The 15,715-nt window shown below is 44.6% G+C and overlaps 1 protein-coding gene across 3 annotated transcripts in view; it reads right to left on the bottom strand.

Annotated features, from left to right (window-relative positions):
• Positions 1-15,715, bottom strand: part of ptprn2 (protein tyrosine phosphatase receptor type N2) — a 259,239-nt gene that overhangs the window by 141,368 nt on the left and 102,156 nt on the right. For all 3 annotated transcript variants that reach the window (XM_062994511.1, XM_062994512.1, XM_062994513.1), the window contains exon 11: positions 10,514-10,593. In XM_062994511.1, coding sequence (XP_062850581.1) covers positions 10,514-10,593 — 80 coding nt within the window. The remainder of the gene's footprint in view (positions 1-10,513; positions 10,594-15,715) is intronic.

The raw sequence follows: 15,715 nt of genomic DNA, 5'->3' as shown, positions 1-15,715 counted from the left end.
GATTGCTAACACCCTGAAACTGAGCTACAGCATGGTGGCCAAGGTCATACAGCGGTTTTCCAGGACAGGTTCCACTCGGAACAGGCTTCGCCAGGGTCGACCAAAGAAGTTGAGTCCACGTGTTCGGCGTCATATCCAGAGGTTGGCTTTAAAAAATAGACACATGAGTGCTGCCAGCATTGCTGCAGAGGTTGAAGACGTGGGAGGTCAGCCTGTCAGTGCTCAGACCATACGCCGCACACTGCATCAACTCGGTCTGCATGGTCGTCATCCCAGAAGGAAGCTGACGCACAAGAAAGCCCGCAAACAGTTTGCTGAAGACAAGCAGTCCAAGAACATGGATTACTGGAATGCCCTGTGGTCTGACGAGAACAAGATAAACTTGTTTGGCTCAGATGGTGTCCAGCATGTGTGGCGGCGCCCTGGTGAGAAGTACCAAGACAACTGTATCTTGCCTACAGTCAAGCATGGTGGTGGTAGCATCATGGTCTTGGGCTGCATGAGTGTTGCTGGCACTGGGGAGCTGCAGTTCATTGAGGGAAACATGAATTCCAACATGTACTGTGACATTCTGAAACAGAGCATGATCCCCTCCCTTCGAAAACTGGGCCTCATGGCAGTTTTCCAACAGGATAACGACCCCAAACACAACCTCCAAGATGACAACTGCCTTGCTGAGGAAGCTGAAGGTAAAGGTGATGGACTAAACCCAACTGAGCACCTGTGGCGCATCCTCAAGTGGAAGGTGGAGGAGTTCAAGGTGTCTAACATCCACCAGCTCCGTGATGTCATCATGGAGGAGTGGAAGAGGATTCCAGTAGCAACCTGTGCAGCTCTGGTGAATTCCATGCCCAGGAGGGTTAAGGCAGTGCTGGATAATAATGGTGGTCACACAAAATATTGACACTTTGGGCACAATTTGGACATGTTCACTGTGGGGGGTACTCACTTATGTTGCCAGCCATTTAGACATTAATGGCTGTGTGTTGAGTTATTTTCAGAAGACAGTAAATCTACACTGCTATACAAGTTGTACACTGACTACTCTAAGTTATATCCAAGTTTTAGTTCTATAGTGTTGTCCCATGAAAAGATATAATGAAATATTTGCAGAAATGTGAGGGGTGTACTCACTTTTGTGATACACTGTACACACCCCTACACACACACCAAAACCAACACACACACCTACATATATACACACACCTACACACACACCAAAACCAACACACACACCTACATATATACACACCCCTACACACACACCAAAACCAACACACACACCTACATATATACACACCCCTACACACACACCAAAACCAACACACACACCTACATATATACACACCCCTACACACACACCAAAACCAACACACACACCTACATATATACACACCCCTACACACACACCAAAACCAACACACACACCTACATATATACACACCCCTACACACACACCAAAACCAACACACACACCTACATATATACACACACCTACACACACACCAAAACCAACACACACACCTACATATATACACACCCCTACACACACACCAAAACCAACACACACCTACATATATACACACCCCTACACACACACCAAAACCAACACACACACCTACATATATACACACACCTACACACACACCAAAACCAACACACACACCTACATATATACACACCCCTACACACACACCAAAACCAACACACACCTACATATATACACACCCCTACACACACACCAAAACCCACACACACCTACATATATACACACCCCTACACACACACCAAAACCAACACACACACCTACATATATACACACACCTACACACACACCAAAACCAACACACACACCTACATACATACACACCCCTACACACACACCAAAACCAACACACACACCTACATATATACACACACCTACACACACACCAAAACCAACACACACACCTACATATATACACACCCCTACACACACACCAAAACCAACACACACACCTACATATATACACACACCTACACACACACCAAAACCAACACACACCTACATATATACACACACCTACACACACACCAAAACCAACACACACCTACATATATACACACACCTACACACACACCAAAACCAACACACACCTACATACATACACACACCTACACACACACACCTAAACACACACCAAAACAACACACACACCTACATATATACACACACCTAAACACACACCAAAACCAACACACACACCTACATACATACACACCTACACACACACCAAAACCAACACACACACACCTACATATACACACACCTAAACACACACCAAAACCAACACACACCTACATACATACACACACCTACACACACACCAAAACCAACACACACACCTACATACATACACACACCTACACACACACCAAAACCAACACACACACCTACATACATACACACACCTACATATATACACACACCTACACACACACAAACCTAAACACACGCCTACATACACACACCTACATATATATACACACACCTACACACATATCTACACCAACACACACACACACACCTACACACACATCTACACCAACACACACACCTACATAGATACACACACCTACATATATACACACACCTACACACATATCTACACCAACACACACACACACACCTATATACACCTACATATATACACACACCTACACACAGCTATACACACACACACACACACACACACCTTTACACACCTACATATATACATTCACCTACACACACCTACACACACATATCTACACCAACACACACACACCTGCAAACACACACCTACATATATACACACACCTACACACACACCTACATATATACACACACCTACACACACACCTACACACACACACACACCAAAACCAACACACACATACAACTACGTACACACACAAATTTAAACACACTTGCATATATACACATCTGCACACACACACACACACACACACACACACCTATGCACACACAAACCTAAACACACACACAACTACACAGACACCAAAACCAACACACACCTACACACACACACATTGTCCTTGGTGATTGTGTCTCTGTGAGGACGAGATGAAGCGGAACCCCTGCAGTGTTTCTAAGAGGAACAGGTCGCCCCGACACTACAGTCCTCACCCAGCCTAAATCACTCTCACCACCACCTCAGAGTCGCCGTTACCAAAATAAACCTACACAATCAGACCCGACCTGAAATACCACGGTTATTTACGCTCACGGTCAGGGTCACAGCGGGTCCTGACACCCGAATATTACTCCCCCCCCCCTCCGTATATAGCACGATCACGACCTCGTTCCAATTCAACCGTCCTGAGCAGAACTGACAGTAATATTGTGTAATATTGTGTGATGGAACTAAAAGTGGGTGGTGCTGTCGCTTCACAGCAAGAAGGTCATGGGTTCAATTCCCAGGTGGAGCGGTGCGGGTCCTTTCTGTGTGGAGTTTGCATGTTCTCCTCGTGTCTGTGTGGGTTTCCTGTCACAGTCCAAAGACGTGCAGGTGAGGTGAATTGGAGATACTGAAGTGTGTGTGTGTGTGTGTGTGTGTGCCCTGTGATGAACTGGCAACCCGTCCAGGGTGTTACCCTTTTACGTGCTCAAATCTGATATATAAAATAAACAGTTTAGGGAAGGGCTTTTCAGGTTCCAGGACCTGAACAAAATAAGTGAATGAACAATGAACTTTAAGGTGGCACGGGCGCAACGTGTGCCAGCGCTGCATGTGGGTAAACGAGCCGAAGGGTCGCCCGAAACCGTACAGCGGGTGCGGCGACACCTACACGGGGGTCCGGCCGGCGGCGGCTGCGAGACGGTGAGTCACCGGGAGTCAGGTGCACGCCGGCCATTAGCCTACCGGAGAGTGGCGGGTAATTACGGCTGGCATTTTGACAAGTGTTTGCAGAAGTGAAGGTCAAGCGCGTAGTGTGTGTGTGTGTGTGTGTGTGCGCGCACGAACGCGCTCCATGCTAATCTGGCGGCGTCGCTGCGCTCCAATTAGAGGGAGACGCGGGGGAGGCCGCCGGAGGAGAGCGGAGTGCAATTTTCATTCCCCAGGTTTTACATTTACTCATTTAGTTCCAGCTTTTATCCATCAGCACTTAAAAAGTTCTCACACTCGGTGTGTGTGTGTGTGAGTGTGTGTGTGTGTGTGTGTGTGTGTGTGTGTGAGTGTGTGTGTGTGAGTGTGTGTGTGTGTGTGTGTGAGTGTGTGAGTGTGTGTGTGAGTGTGTGTGTGTGTGTGTGTGTGTGTGTGTGTGAGTGTGTGTGTGTGAGTGTGTGTGTGTGTGTGTGTGTGTGTGAGTGTGTGAGTGTGTGTGTGTGAGACTTTCTCTTAACTTTTGCGCTCTGAAAAAAAAAAACCATACAAGCGCTGTTATCACACACTTACACACACAAAAAATGTAAACACACACCTACACACACACACACACATACATATAACTACATTCGCACAAACATCTACACACACACCAACACACACCTACACACACCAAAACCAACACACACCTACATATATACACACACCTACACACAAATACACAAACCTCCACACACCTACACACATACACCTACACACATATACATGCAAACACACAACTACACACACCTACACACACACATGCACAAACCTCCACACACACCTACATATATACACACACCTACACACATATACATGCATACACACACCTACACACACCTACTTATATACACACACCTGTACATATATACACACACCTGCAAATATATACACACCTACATATATACACACACCTATACATACTGTATGTAGGTGTGTGTATATATGTAGGTGTGTGTATAGGTGTGTGTAGGTGTAGATATGTGTGTAGGTGTGTGTGTGGGTGTGTGTATGTATGCATGTATATGTGTGTAGGTGTGTGTATATATGTAGGTGTGTGTATATATGTAGGTGTGTGTATAGGTGTGTGTAGGTGTAGATATGTGTGTAGGTGTGTGTGTGGGTGTGTGTATGTATGCATGTATATGTGTGTAGGTGTGTGTATATATGTAGGTGTGTGTATATATGTAGGTGTGTGTGTATATATGCAGGTGTGTGTATACAGTGTATCACAAAAGTGAGTACACCCCTCACATTTCTGCAGATATTTAAGTATATCTTTTCATGGGACAACACTGACAAAATGACACTTTGACACAATGAAAAGTAGTCTGTGTGCAGCTAATATAACAGTGTAAATTTATTCTTCCTTCAAAATAACTCAATATACAGCCATTAATGTCTAAACCACCGGCAACAAAAGTGAGTACACCCCTTAGTGAAAGTTCCTGAAGTGTCAATATTTTGTGTGGCCACCATTATTTCCCAAAACTGCCTTAACTCTCCTGGGCATGGAGTTTACCAGAGCTTCACAGGTTGCCACTGGAATGCTTTTCCACTCCTCCATGACGACATCACGGAGCTGGCGGATATTCGAGACTTTGCGCTCCTCCACCTTCCGCTTGAGGATGCCTCAAAGATGTTCTATTGGGTTTAGGTCTGGAGACATGCTTGGCCAGTCCATCACCTTTACCCTCAGCCTCTTCAATAAAGCAGTGGTCGTCTTAGAGGTGTGTTTGGGGTCATTATCATGCTGGAACACTGCCCTGCGACCCAGTTTCCGGAGGGAGGGGATCATGCTCTGCTTCAGTATTTCACAGTACATATTGGAGTTCATGTGTCCCTCAATGAAATGTAACTCCCCAACACCTGCTGCACTCATGCAGCCCCAGACCATGGCATTCCCACCACCATGCTTGACTGTAGGCATGACACACTTATCTTTGTACTCCTCACCTGATTGCCACCACACATGCTTGAGACCATCTGAACCAAACAAATTAATCTTGGTCTCATCAGACCATAGGACATGGTTCCAGTAATCCATGTCCTTTGTTGACATGTCTTCAGCAAACTGTTTGCGGGCTTTCTTGTGTAGAGACTTCAGAAGAGGCTTCCTTCTGGGGTGACAGCCATGCAGACCAATTTGATGTAGTGTGCGGCGTATGGTCTGAGCACTGACAGGCTGACCCCCCACCTTTTCAATCTCTGCAGCAATGCTGACAGCACTCCTGCGCCTATCTTTCAAAGACAGCAGTTGGATGTGACGCTGAGCACGTGCACTCAGCTTCTTTGGACGACCAACGCGAGGTCTGTTCTGAGTGGACCCTGCTCTTTTAAAACGCTGGATGATCTTGGCCACTGTGCTGCAGCTCAGTTTCAGGGTGTTGGCAATCTTCTTGTAGCCTTGGCCATCTTCATGTAGCGCAACAATTCGTCTTTTAAGATCCTCAGAGAGTTCTTTGCCATGAGGTGCCATGTTGGAACTTTCAGTAACCAGTATGAGAGAGTGTGAGAGCTGTACTACTAAATTGAACACACCTGCTCCCTATGCACACCTGAGACCTAGTAACACTAACGAGTCACATGACATTTTGGAGGGAAAATGACAAGCAGTGCTCAATTTGGACATTTAGGGGTGTAGTCTCTTAGGGGTGTACTCACTTTTGTTGCCGGTGGTTTAGACAAATCCCCACAGACACACTCTAAAGTCTTGTGAAAAGTCACACAGACGTCACTCTAATTTAATACAGTTTGTTCTTGAAACTGGACGTCCGACAAGCTCACGGTCAGGTGTCCAAATACTTTTAGCCATACGGTGTACTCTGGTATTCAGAGAGTGGCCATAGGAGCTGTAGGAGAACCTGCCAAAGCGCAGAAGAGCATCAAAGCGACAGAGGGGCGTCTGAGAGCAGAGGCGTTCGGAGTCTAGCGTCTCTCGGCGGCTCGTGGGAGGCTGATGATGTTGATTTAGCATTTAATGTGACATTTTAGTCTGATTAGCACTCGCAACACACAAACACACACACACACTCACACACACACTCACTCACACACACACTCACTCTCACACACAAACACACACACACACTCACTCACACACACACACTCTCTCACACACACACACACACACACACACACACACACACACACTTAGAAATCAGTGCTTTTTACACACTGTCCCAACTCTTCTGAAATGGTTCTGTGTGCAATATTTGCCAACTAAGACTAACATTCATTCATTGTCTTTTTATCACCACTTCATCCTGGTCAGGGTCGCGGTGGGTCTGATTCACTGGGCAATAGGCAAAAAACCCTGACAGTCCATCACAGGTCAAACACACACATATGCACACACGCACCACAATCACTGACTGCAGGCCTTCTGTCTTGTAGAAGGAAACCCACACAGACACGTGGGAGAACATGCAAACTCCACACATAAAGGAACCGGACCGCCCCCACCTGGGAATCAAACCCAGAACCTTCTTGCTGTGAGGCGACAGTGCTACCCACCGAGCCACCATGCCAACACTAACAATAACAGAAAACTTCAACTTCAAATACATGAATATACGTATGTGTGTATGTGTGTGTGTGTGTGTGTGTGTGTCTGTGTATCTGAGTTTGTGTGTATATGTATGTGTGTGTGTGTTCATGTGTGTGTGTATGTGTGTATCTAAGTTTGTGTGTATATGTATGTAAATGTGTGTGTGTGTGTATGTATGTGTATGCGGGTATGTACATATGTATCTATGTATGTGTATGTGTGTATGTGTGTGTGTGTGTGTGTGTGTGAGTGTATGTATGTGTATGCAGGTATGTACATATGTATCTATGTATGTGTATGTGTGTGTGTGTGTGTATGTATGTGTATGCGGGTATGTACATATGTATCTATGTATGTGTATGTGTGTATGTGTGTGTGTGTGTGTGTGTGTGTATGTATGTGTATGCGGGTATGTACATATGTATCTATGTATGTGTATGTGTGTATGTGTATGTGTGTGTGTGTGTGTATGTATGTGTATGCGGGTATGTACATATGTATCTATGTATGTGTATGTGTGTATGTGTGTGTGTGTGTGTGAGTGTATGTATGTGTATGCAGGTATGTACATATGTATCTATGTATGTGTATGTGTGTGTGTGTGTGTGTGTATGTATGTGTGTATGCGGGTATGTACATATGTATCTATGTATGTGTATGTGTGTGTAGTGTATGTATGTGTATGCAGGTATGTACATATGTATCTATGTATGTGTATGTGTGTATGTGTGTGTGTGTGTGTGTATGTATGTGTGTATGCGGGTATGTACATATGTATCTATGTATGTGTGTGTAGTGTATGTATGTGTATGCAGGTATGTACATATGTATCTATGTATGTGTATGTGTGTGTAGTGTATGTATGTGTATGCAGGTACAGTATGTACATATGTATCTACTGTATGTGTGTGTGTGTAGTGTATGTATGTGTATGCAGGTATGTACATATGTATCTATGTGTGTGTGTGTAGTGTATGTATGTGTATGCAGGTATGTACATATGTATCTACTGTATGTATGTGTATGTGTGTGTAGTGTATGTATGTGTATGCAGATATGTACATATGTATCTATGTATGTGTATGTGTGTGTAGTGTATGTATGTGTATGCAGGTATGTACATATGTATCTATGTGTGTGTGTGTAGTGTATGTATGTGTATGCAGGTATGTACATATGTATCTATGTGTGTGTGTGTAGTGTATGTATGTGTATGCAGGTATGTACATATGTATCTATGTATGTATGTATGTGTGTGTAGTGTATGTATGTGTATGCAGGTATGTACATATGTATCTATGTATGTGTATGTATGTGTAGTGTATGTATGTGTATGCAGGTATGTACATATGTATCTATGTATGTGTATGTGTGTGTAGTGTATGTATGTGTATGCAGGTATGTACATATGTATCTATGTATGTGTATGTGTGTGTAGTGTATGTATGTGTATGCAGGTATGTACATATGTATCTATGTGTGTGTGTGTAGTGTATGTATGTGTATGCAGGTATGTACATATGTATCTATGTGTGTGTGTATGTGTGTGTAGTGTATGTATGTGTATGCAGGTATGTACATATGTATCTATGTATGTGTGTGATGTCGCCACCCTTTTGCAGCTATAACAGCTTCACCTCTCTTGGGAAGGCTTCCACAAGGGTTAGGAGTGTGTTTATGGGAATTTTTGACCGTTCTTCCAGAAGCGCATTTGTAAGGTCAGATACTGATGTTGGACGAGAAGGCCCGGCTCACAGTCTCCGCTCTAATTCATCCCAAAGGTGTTCTATCTATCAGGTTGAGGTCAGGACACCAGACTCGCTCATCCACGTCTTTATGGAGCTTGTGCTTTGTGCACTGATGCACAGTCATGTTGGAACAGGAAGGGGCCATCCCCAAACTGTTCCCACAAAGTCGGGAGCATGAAATTGTCCAAGATCTCTTGGTGTGCTGAAGCATTAAGAGTTCCTTTTACTGGAACTAAGGGGCCGAGCCCGACTCCTGAAAAACACCCCCACACCATAATCCCCCCTCCACCACACTTTACACTCGGCACAATGCGGTCAGACAGGTACCGTTCTCCTGGCAACCGCCAAACGCAGACTCGTCCATCGGATCACCAGACAGAGAAGCGTGATCCGTCACTCCAGAGAAAACGTCTCCACCGCTCTAGAGTTCAGTGGCGGCGTGCTTTACACCACTGCATCCGACGCTCTGCATTGCGCTCGGTGATGTGAGGCTCGGATGCAGCTGCTCGACCATGGAAACCCGTTCCATGAAGCTCTACACACTGTTCTTGAGCTAATCTGAAGGCCACATGAAGTTTGGAGGTCTGTAGTGCAGATAGTTGGTGACCTCTGCGCACCTCAGCATCCGCTGACCCGCTCTGTCATTTTATGTTGCCTACCACTTGGTGGCTGAGTTGCTGTAGTTCCCAATCACGACTGGACTTGTTGTACAGGTGGCATCATGGTACCACGCTGGAATTCACTGAGCTCCTGAGAGCGACCCGTTCTTTCACTAATGTGTGTAGAAGCAGTCTGCATGTCCAGGTGCTCGGTTTTATACACCTGTGGTCATGGAAGTGATTGGAACACCTGAATTCAATCATTTGGATGGGTGAGTGAATACATTTGGCAATATAGTGTATGTGTATGAGGGTATGTACATATGTGTCCATGTATTTGTGTGTGTATATGTGTGTATGTGTATATACAGTACATGTGTATATGTGTGTGTATATGTGTGTGTGTGTGTATGTGTATATACATGTGTATGTGTGTGTATATGTGTGTGTGTATATGTGTGTGTGTGTATGTGTATATACATGTGTATGTGTGTGTATATGTGTGTGTGTGTATATATGTGTGTGTGTATGTGTATATACATGTGTATGTGTGTATATGTGTGTGTGTGTATGTGTGTGTGTGTATGTGTATATACATGTGTATATGTGTGTATACATGTGTATGTGTGTGTATGTGTGTATATGTCTGTATATGTGTGTATATACACATGTATGTTTGTGTGTAGGTGTGTGTGTGTGTGTGTGTACCTGCTATTCTAGCCAGCAGTGCTGTGCTGATGTTGCTGATGTTGGGCTTCACGCGGAATGTAACTGCAGGTCCCAAAACCCTGAGAGAAGAAACATCGACTTTATTATTAATACAGGAGCAACAAACACACACAAGATCAAAGAGCAAAGATCAAAGGAGGAAAAGCGGCAGCAACAAGAGATCAAAGCTACACTGGACTGGATTGACCTGAACAGAGCGGCTGTCTACAGTCAATCAAGCTTTACAGACTTAAAACTTCAGTGGCTGCCATCCAAAAAACAAGGTCCTGTTCTGCCAGGTAGATTTCATTCACACAACTGGGACCAAATGCAGCACGAGCAATTGAGGAATTAAGGGCCTCACTCTGGGGCCCAACAGTGACAACTTGACAGTGGTGGTGCTTGAACCAGCGACCTTCTGACTGGTTCTAGTCCAGTACTACTGATTTGAACCTGATCCTCAATAAACCAGTCAACCTGCTGTAAATATGTGTGTGTGTGTGTGTGTGTGTGTGTGTGAGAGAGAGTGCGTGTGAGTATGTATGTATGTGTATACAGTGTATCACAAAAGTAAGTACACCCCTCACATTTCTGCAGATATTTAAGTATATCTTTTCATGGGACAACACTGACAAAATGACACTTTGACACAATGAAAAGTAGTCTGTGTGCAGCTTATATAACAGTGTAAATTTATTCTTTCCTCAAAATAACTCAATATACAGCCATTAATGTCTAAACCACCGGCAACAAAAGTGAGTACACCCCTTAGTGAAAGTTCCTGAAGTGTCAATATTTTGTGTGGCCACCATTATTTCCCAGAACTGCCTTAACTCTCCTGGGCATGGAGTTTACCAGAGCTTCACAGGTTGCCACTGGAATGCTTTTCCACTCCTCCATGATGACATCACGGAGCTGGCGGATATTCGAGACTTTGCGCTCCTCCACCTTCCGCTTGAGGATGCCCCAAAGATGTTCTATTGGGTTTAGGTCTGGAGACATGCTTGGCCAGTCCATCACCTTTACCCTCAGCCTCTTCAATAAAGCAGTGGTCGTCTTAGAGGTGTGTTTGGGGTCATTATCATGCTGGAACACTGCCCTGCGACCCAGTTTGCGGAGGGAGGGGATCATGCTCTGCTTCAGTATTTCACAGTACATATTGGAGTTCATGTGTCCCTCAATGAAATGTAACTCCCCAACACCTGCTGCACTCATGCAGCCCCAGACCATGGCATTCCCACCACCATGCTTGACTGTAGGCATGACACACTTATCTTTGTACTCCTCACCTGATTGCCACCACACATGCTTGAGACCATCTGAACCAAACAAATTAATCTTGGTCTCATCAGACCATAGGACATGGTTCCAGTAATCCATGTCATTGTTGACATGTCTTCAGCAAACTGTTTGCGGGCTTTCTTGTGTAGAGACTCAGAAGAGGCTTCCTTCTGGGGTGACAGCCATGCAGACCAATTTGATGTAGTGTGCGGCGTATGGTCTGAGCACTGACAGGCTGTCCCCCCACCTTTTCAATCTCTGCAGCAATGCTGACAGCACTCCTGCGCCTATCTTTCAAAGACAGCAGTTGGATGTGACGCTGAGCACGTGCACTCAGCTTCTTTGGACGACCAACGCGAGGTCTGTTCTGAGTGGACCCTGCTCTTTTAAAACGCTGGATGATCTTGGCCACTGTGCTGCAGCTCAGTTTCAGGGTGTTGGCAATCTTCTTGTAGCCTTGGCCATCTTCATGTAGGGCAACAATTCGTCTTTTAAGATCCTCACAGAGTTCTGTACTACTAAATTGAACACACCTGCTCCCTATGCACACCTGAGACCTAGTAACACTAACAAATCACATGACATTTTGGGGGGAAAATGACAAGCAGTGCTCAATTTGGACATTTAGGGGTGTAGTCTCTTAGGGGTGTACTCACTTTTGTTGCGGGTGGTTTAGACATTAATGGCTGTATATTGAGTTATTTTGAGGGAAGAATAAATTTACACTGTTATATAAGCTGCACACAGACTACTTTTCATTGTGTCAAAGTGTCATTTTGTCAGTGTTGTCCCATGAAAAGATATACTTAAATATCTGCAGAAATGTGAGGGGTGTACTCACTTTTGTGATACACTGTATATATATATATATATATATATATATATATATATATATATATATACTGTATATACAGTGTATCACAAAAGTGAGTACACCCCTCACATTTCTGCAAATATTTTATTATATCTTTTCATGGGACAACACTATAGACATGAAACTTGGATATAAGTTAAGAGTAGTCAGTGTACAACTTGTATAGCAGTGTAGATTTACTGTCTTCTGAAAATAACTCAACACACAGCCATTAATGTCTAAATAGCTGGCAACATAAGTGAGTACACCCCACAGTGAACATGTCCAAATTGTGCCCAAAGCGTCAATATTTTGTGTGACCACCATTATTATCCAGCACTGCCTTAACCCTCCTGGGCATGGAATTCACCAGAGCTGCACAGGTTGCTACTGGAATCCTCTTCCACTCCTCCATGATGACATCACGGAGCTGGTGGATGTTAGACACCTTGAACTCCTCCACCTTCCACTTGAGGATGCCCCACAGGTGCTCAATTGGGTTTAGTCCATCACCTTTACCTTCAGCTTCCTCAGCAAGGCAGTTGTCATCTTGGAGGTTGTGTTTGGGGTCGTTATCCTGTTGGAAAACTGCCATGAGGCCCAGTTTTCGAAGGGAGGGGATCATGCTCTGTTTCAGAATGTCACAGTACATGTTGGAATTCATGTTTCCCTCAATGAACTGCAGCTCCCCAGTGCCAGCAACACTCATGCAGCCCAAGACCATGATGCTACCACCACCATGCTTGACTGTAGGCAAGATACAGTTGTCTTGGTACTTCTCACCAGGGCGCCGCCACACATGCTGGACACCATCTGAGCCAAACAAGTTTATCTTGGTCTCGTCAGACCACAGGGCATTCCAGTAATCCATGTTCTTGGACTGCTTGTCTTCAGCAAACTGTTTGCGGGCTTTCTTGTGCGTCAGCTTCCTTCTGGGATGACGACCATGCAGACCGAGTTGATGCAGTGTGAGGCGTATGGTCTGAGCACTGACAGGCTCCCACGTCTTCAACCTCTGCAGCAATGCTGGCAGCACTCATGTGTCTATTTTTTAAAGCCAACCTCTGGATATGACGCCGAACACGTGGACTCAACTTCTTTGGTCGACCCTGGCGAAGCCTGTTCCGAGTGGAACCTGTCCTGGAAAACCGCTGTATGACCTTGGCCACCATGCTGTAGCTCAGTTTCAGGGTGTTAGCAATCTTCTTATAGCCCAGGCCATCTTTGTGGAGAGCAACAATTCTCACATCCTCAGAGAGTTCTTTGCCATGAGGTGCCATGTTGAATATCCAGTGGCCAGTATGAGAGAATTGTACCCAAAACACCAAATTTAACAGCCCTGCTCCCCATTTACACCTGGGACCTTGACACATGACACCAGGGAGGGACAACGACACATTTGGGCACAATTTGGACATGTTCACTGTGGGGTGTACTCACTTATGTTGCAGCTATTTAGACATTAATGGCTGCGTGTTGAGTTATTTTCAGAAGACAGTAAATCTACACTGCTATACAAGCTGTACACTGACTACTCTAAGTTATATCCAAGTTTTATGTCTATAGTGTTGTCCCATGAAAAGATATAATGAAATATTTGCAGAAATGTGAGGGGTGTACTCACTTTTGTGATACACTGTATATATACACACACACATATACAGTATATATACACATATATATATATATATAAACAGTGGGGCCAAAAAGTATTCAGTCAGCCACTGATTGTGCAGGTTCTCCTACTTAGAAAGATGAGAGAGGTCTGTAATTTTCATCATAGCTACACTTCAACTATGAGAGACAAAATAAAAATAAAAAATCCAGGAAATCACATTGTAGGATTTTTAAAGAATTTATTTGTAAATTATGGTGGAAAATAAGTATTTGGTCAATAACAAACAAGCAAGATTTCTGGCTCTCACAGACCTGTAACTTCTTCTTTAAGAAGCTCTTCTGTCCTCCACTCGTTACCTGTATTAATGGCACCTGTTTGACAATGTTATCTGTATAAAAGACATCTGTCCACAGCCTCAAACAGTCAACCATGGCCAAGACCAAATAGCTGTCGAAGGACACCAGGAAGAAAATTGTAGACCTGCACCAGGCTGGGAAGAGTGAATCTACAATAGGCAAGCAGGTTGGTGTGAATAAATCAACTGTGGGAGTAATTGTAAGAAAATGGAAGTCATACAAGACCATTGATAATCTCCCTCGATCCCATGGGGTCAAAATGATCATGAGAACGGTGAGCAAAATATCCCAGAACTACACAGAGGGACCTGATGAATGACCTGCAGAGAGCTGGGGCCAAAGTAACAAAGGCTACCATCAGTAACACACTACGCCGAGAGGGACTCAAATCCTGCAGTGCCAGGCGTGTCCCCCTGCTTAAGCCAGTACATGTCCAGGCCCGTCTGAAGTTTGCCAGAGAGCATATGGATGATCCAGAAGAGGATTGGGAGAATATCATGTGGTCAGATGAAACCAAAATGGAACTTTTTGGTAAAAACTCAACTCGTCGTGTTTGGAGGAAGAAGAATGCTGAGTTGCATCCCATACCTACTGTGAAGCATGGGGGTGGAAACATCATGCTTTGGAGCTGTTTTTCTGCAAAGGGGACAGGACGACTGATCCGTGTTAAGGGAAGAATGAACGGGGCCATGTATCGTGAGATTTTAAGCCAAAACCTCCTTCCATCAGTGAGAGCATTGAAGATGGAACGTGGCTGGGTCGTCCAGCATGACAATGATCCCAAACACACCGCTCGGGCAACGAAGGAGTGGCTCCGTAAAAAGCATTTCAAGGTCCTGGAGTGGCCTAGCCAGTCTTCAGACCTCAACCCCATAGAAAATTTGTGGAGTCTGTGTTGCCCAGCGACAGCCCCAACACATCACTGCTCTAGAGGAGATCTGCATGGAGGAATGGGACAAAATACCAGCTACAGTGTGTGCAAACCTGGTGAAGACTTACAGGAAACGTTTGACCTCTGTCATTGCCAACAAAGGTTATGTTACAAAGTATTGAGTTGAACTTTTGTTATTGACCAAATACTTATTTTCCACCAT

The sequence above is a fragment of the Trichomycterus rosablanca genome, chromosome 4 (assembly GCF_030014385.1).
Source record: "Trichomycterus rosablanca isolate fTriRos1 chromosome 4, fTriRos1.hap1, whole genome shotgun sequence".
Taxonomy (NCBI): domain Eukaryota; kingdom Metazoa; phylum Chordata; class Actinopteri; order Siluriformes; family Trichomycteridae; genus Trichomycterus; species Trichomycterus rosablanca.
The sequence above is the reverse complement of the archived record's forward strand: the minus strand, read 5'-3'. Positions and strand labels throughout refer to the sequence as shown.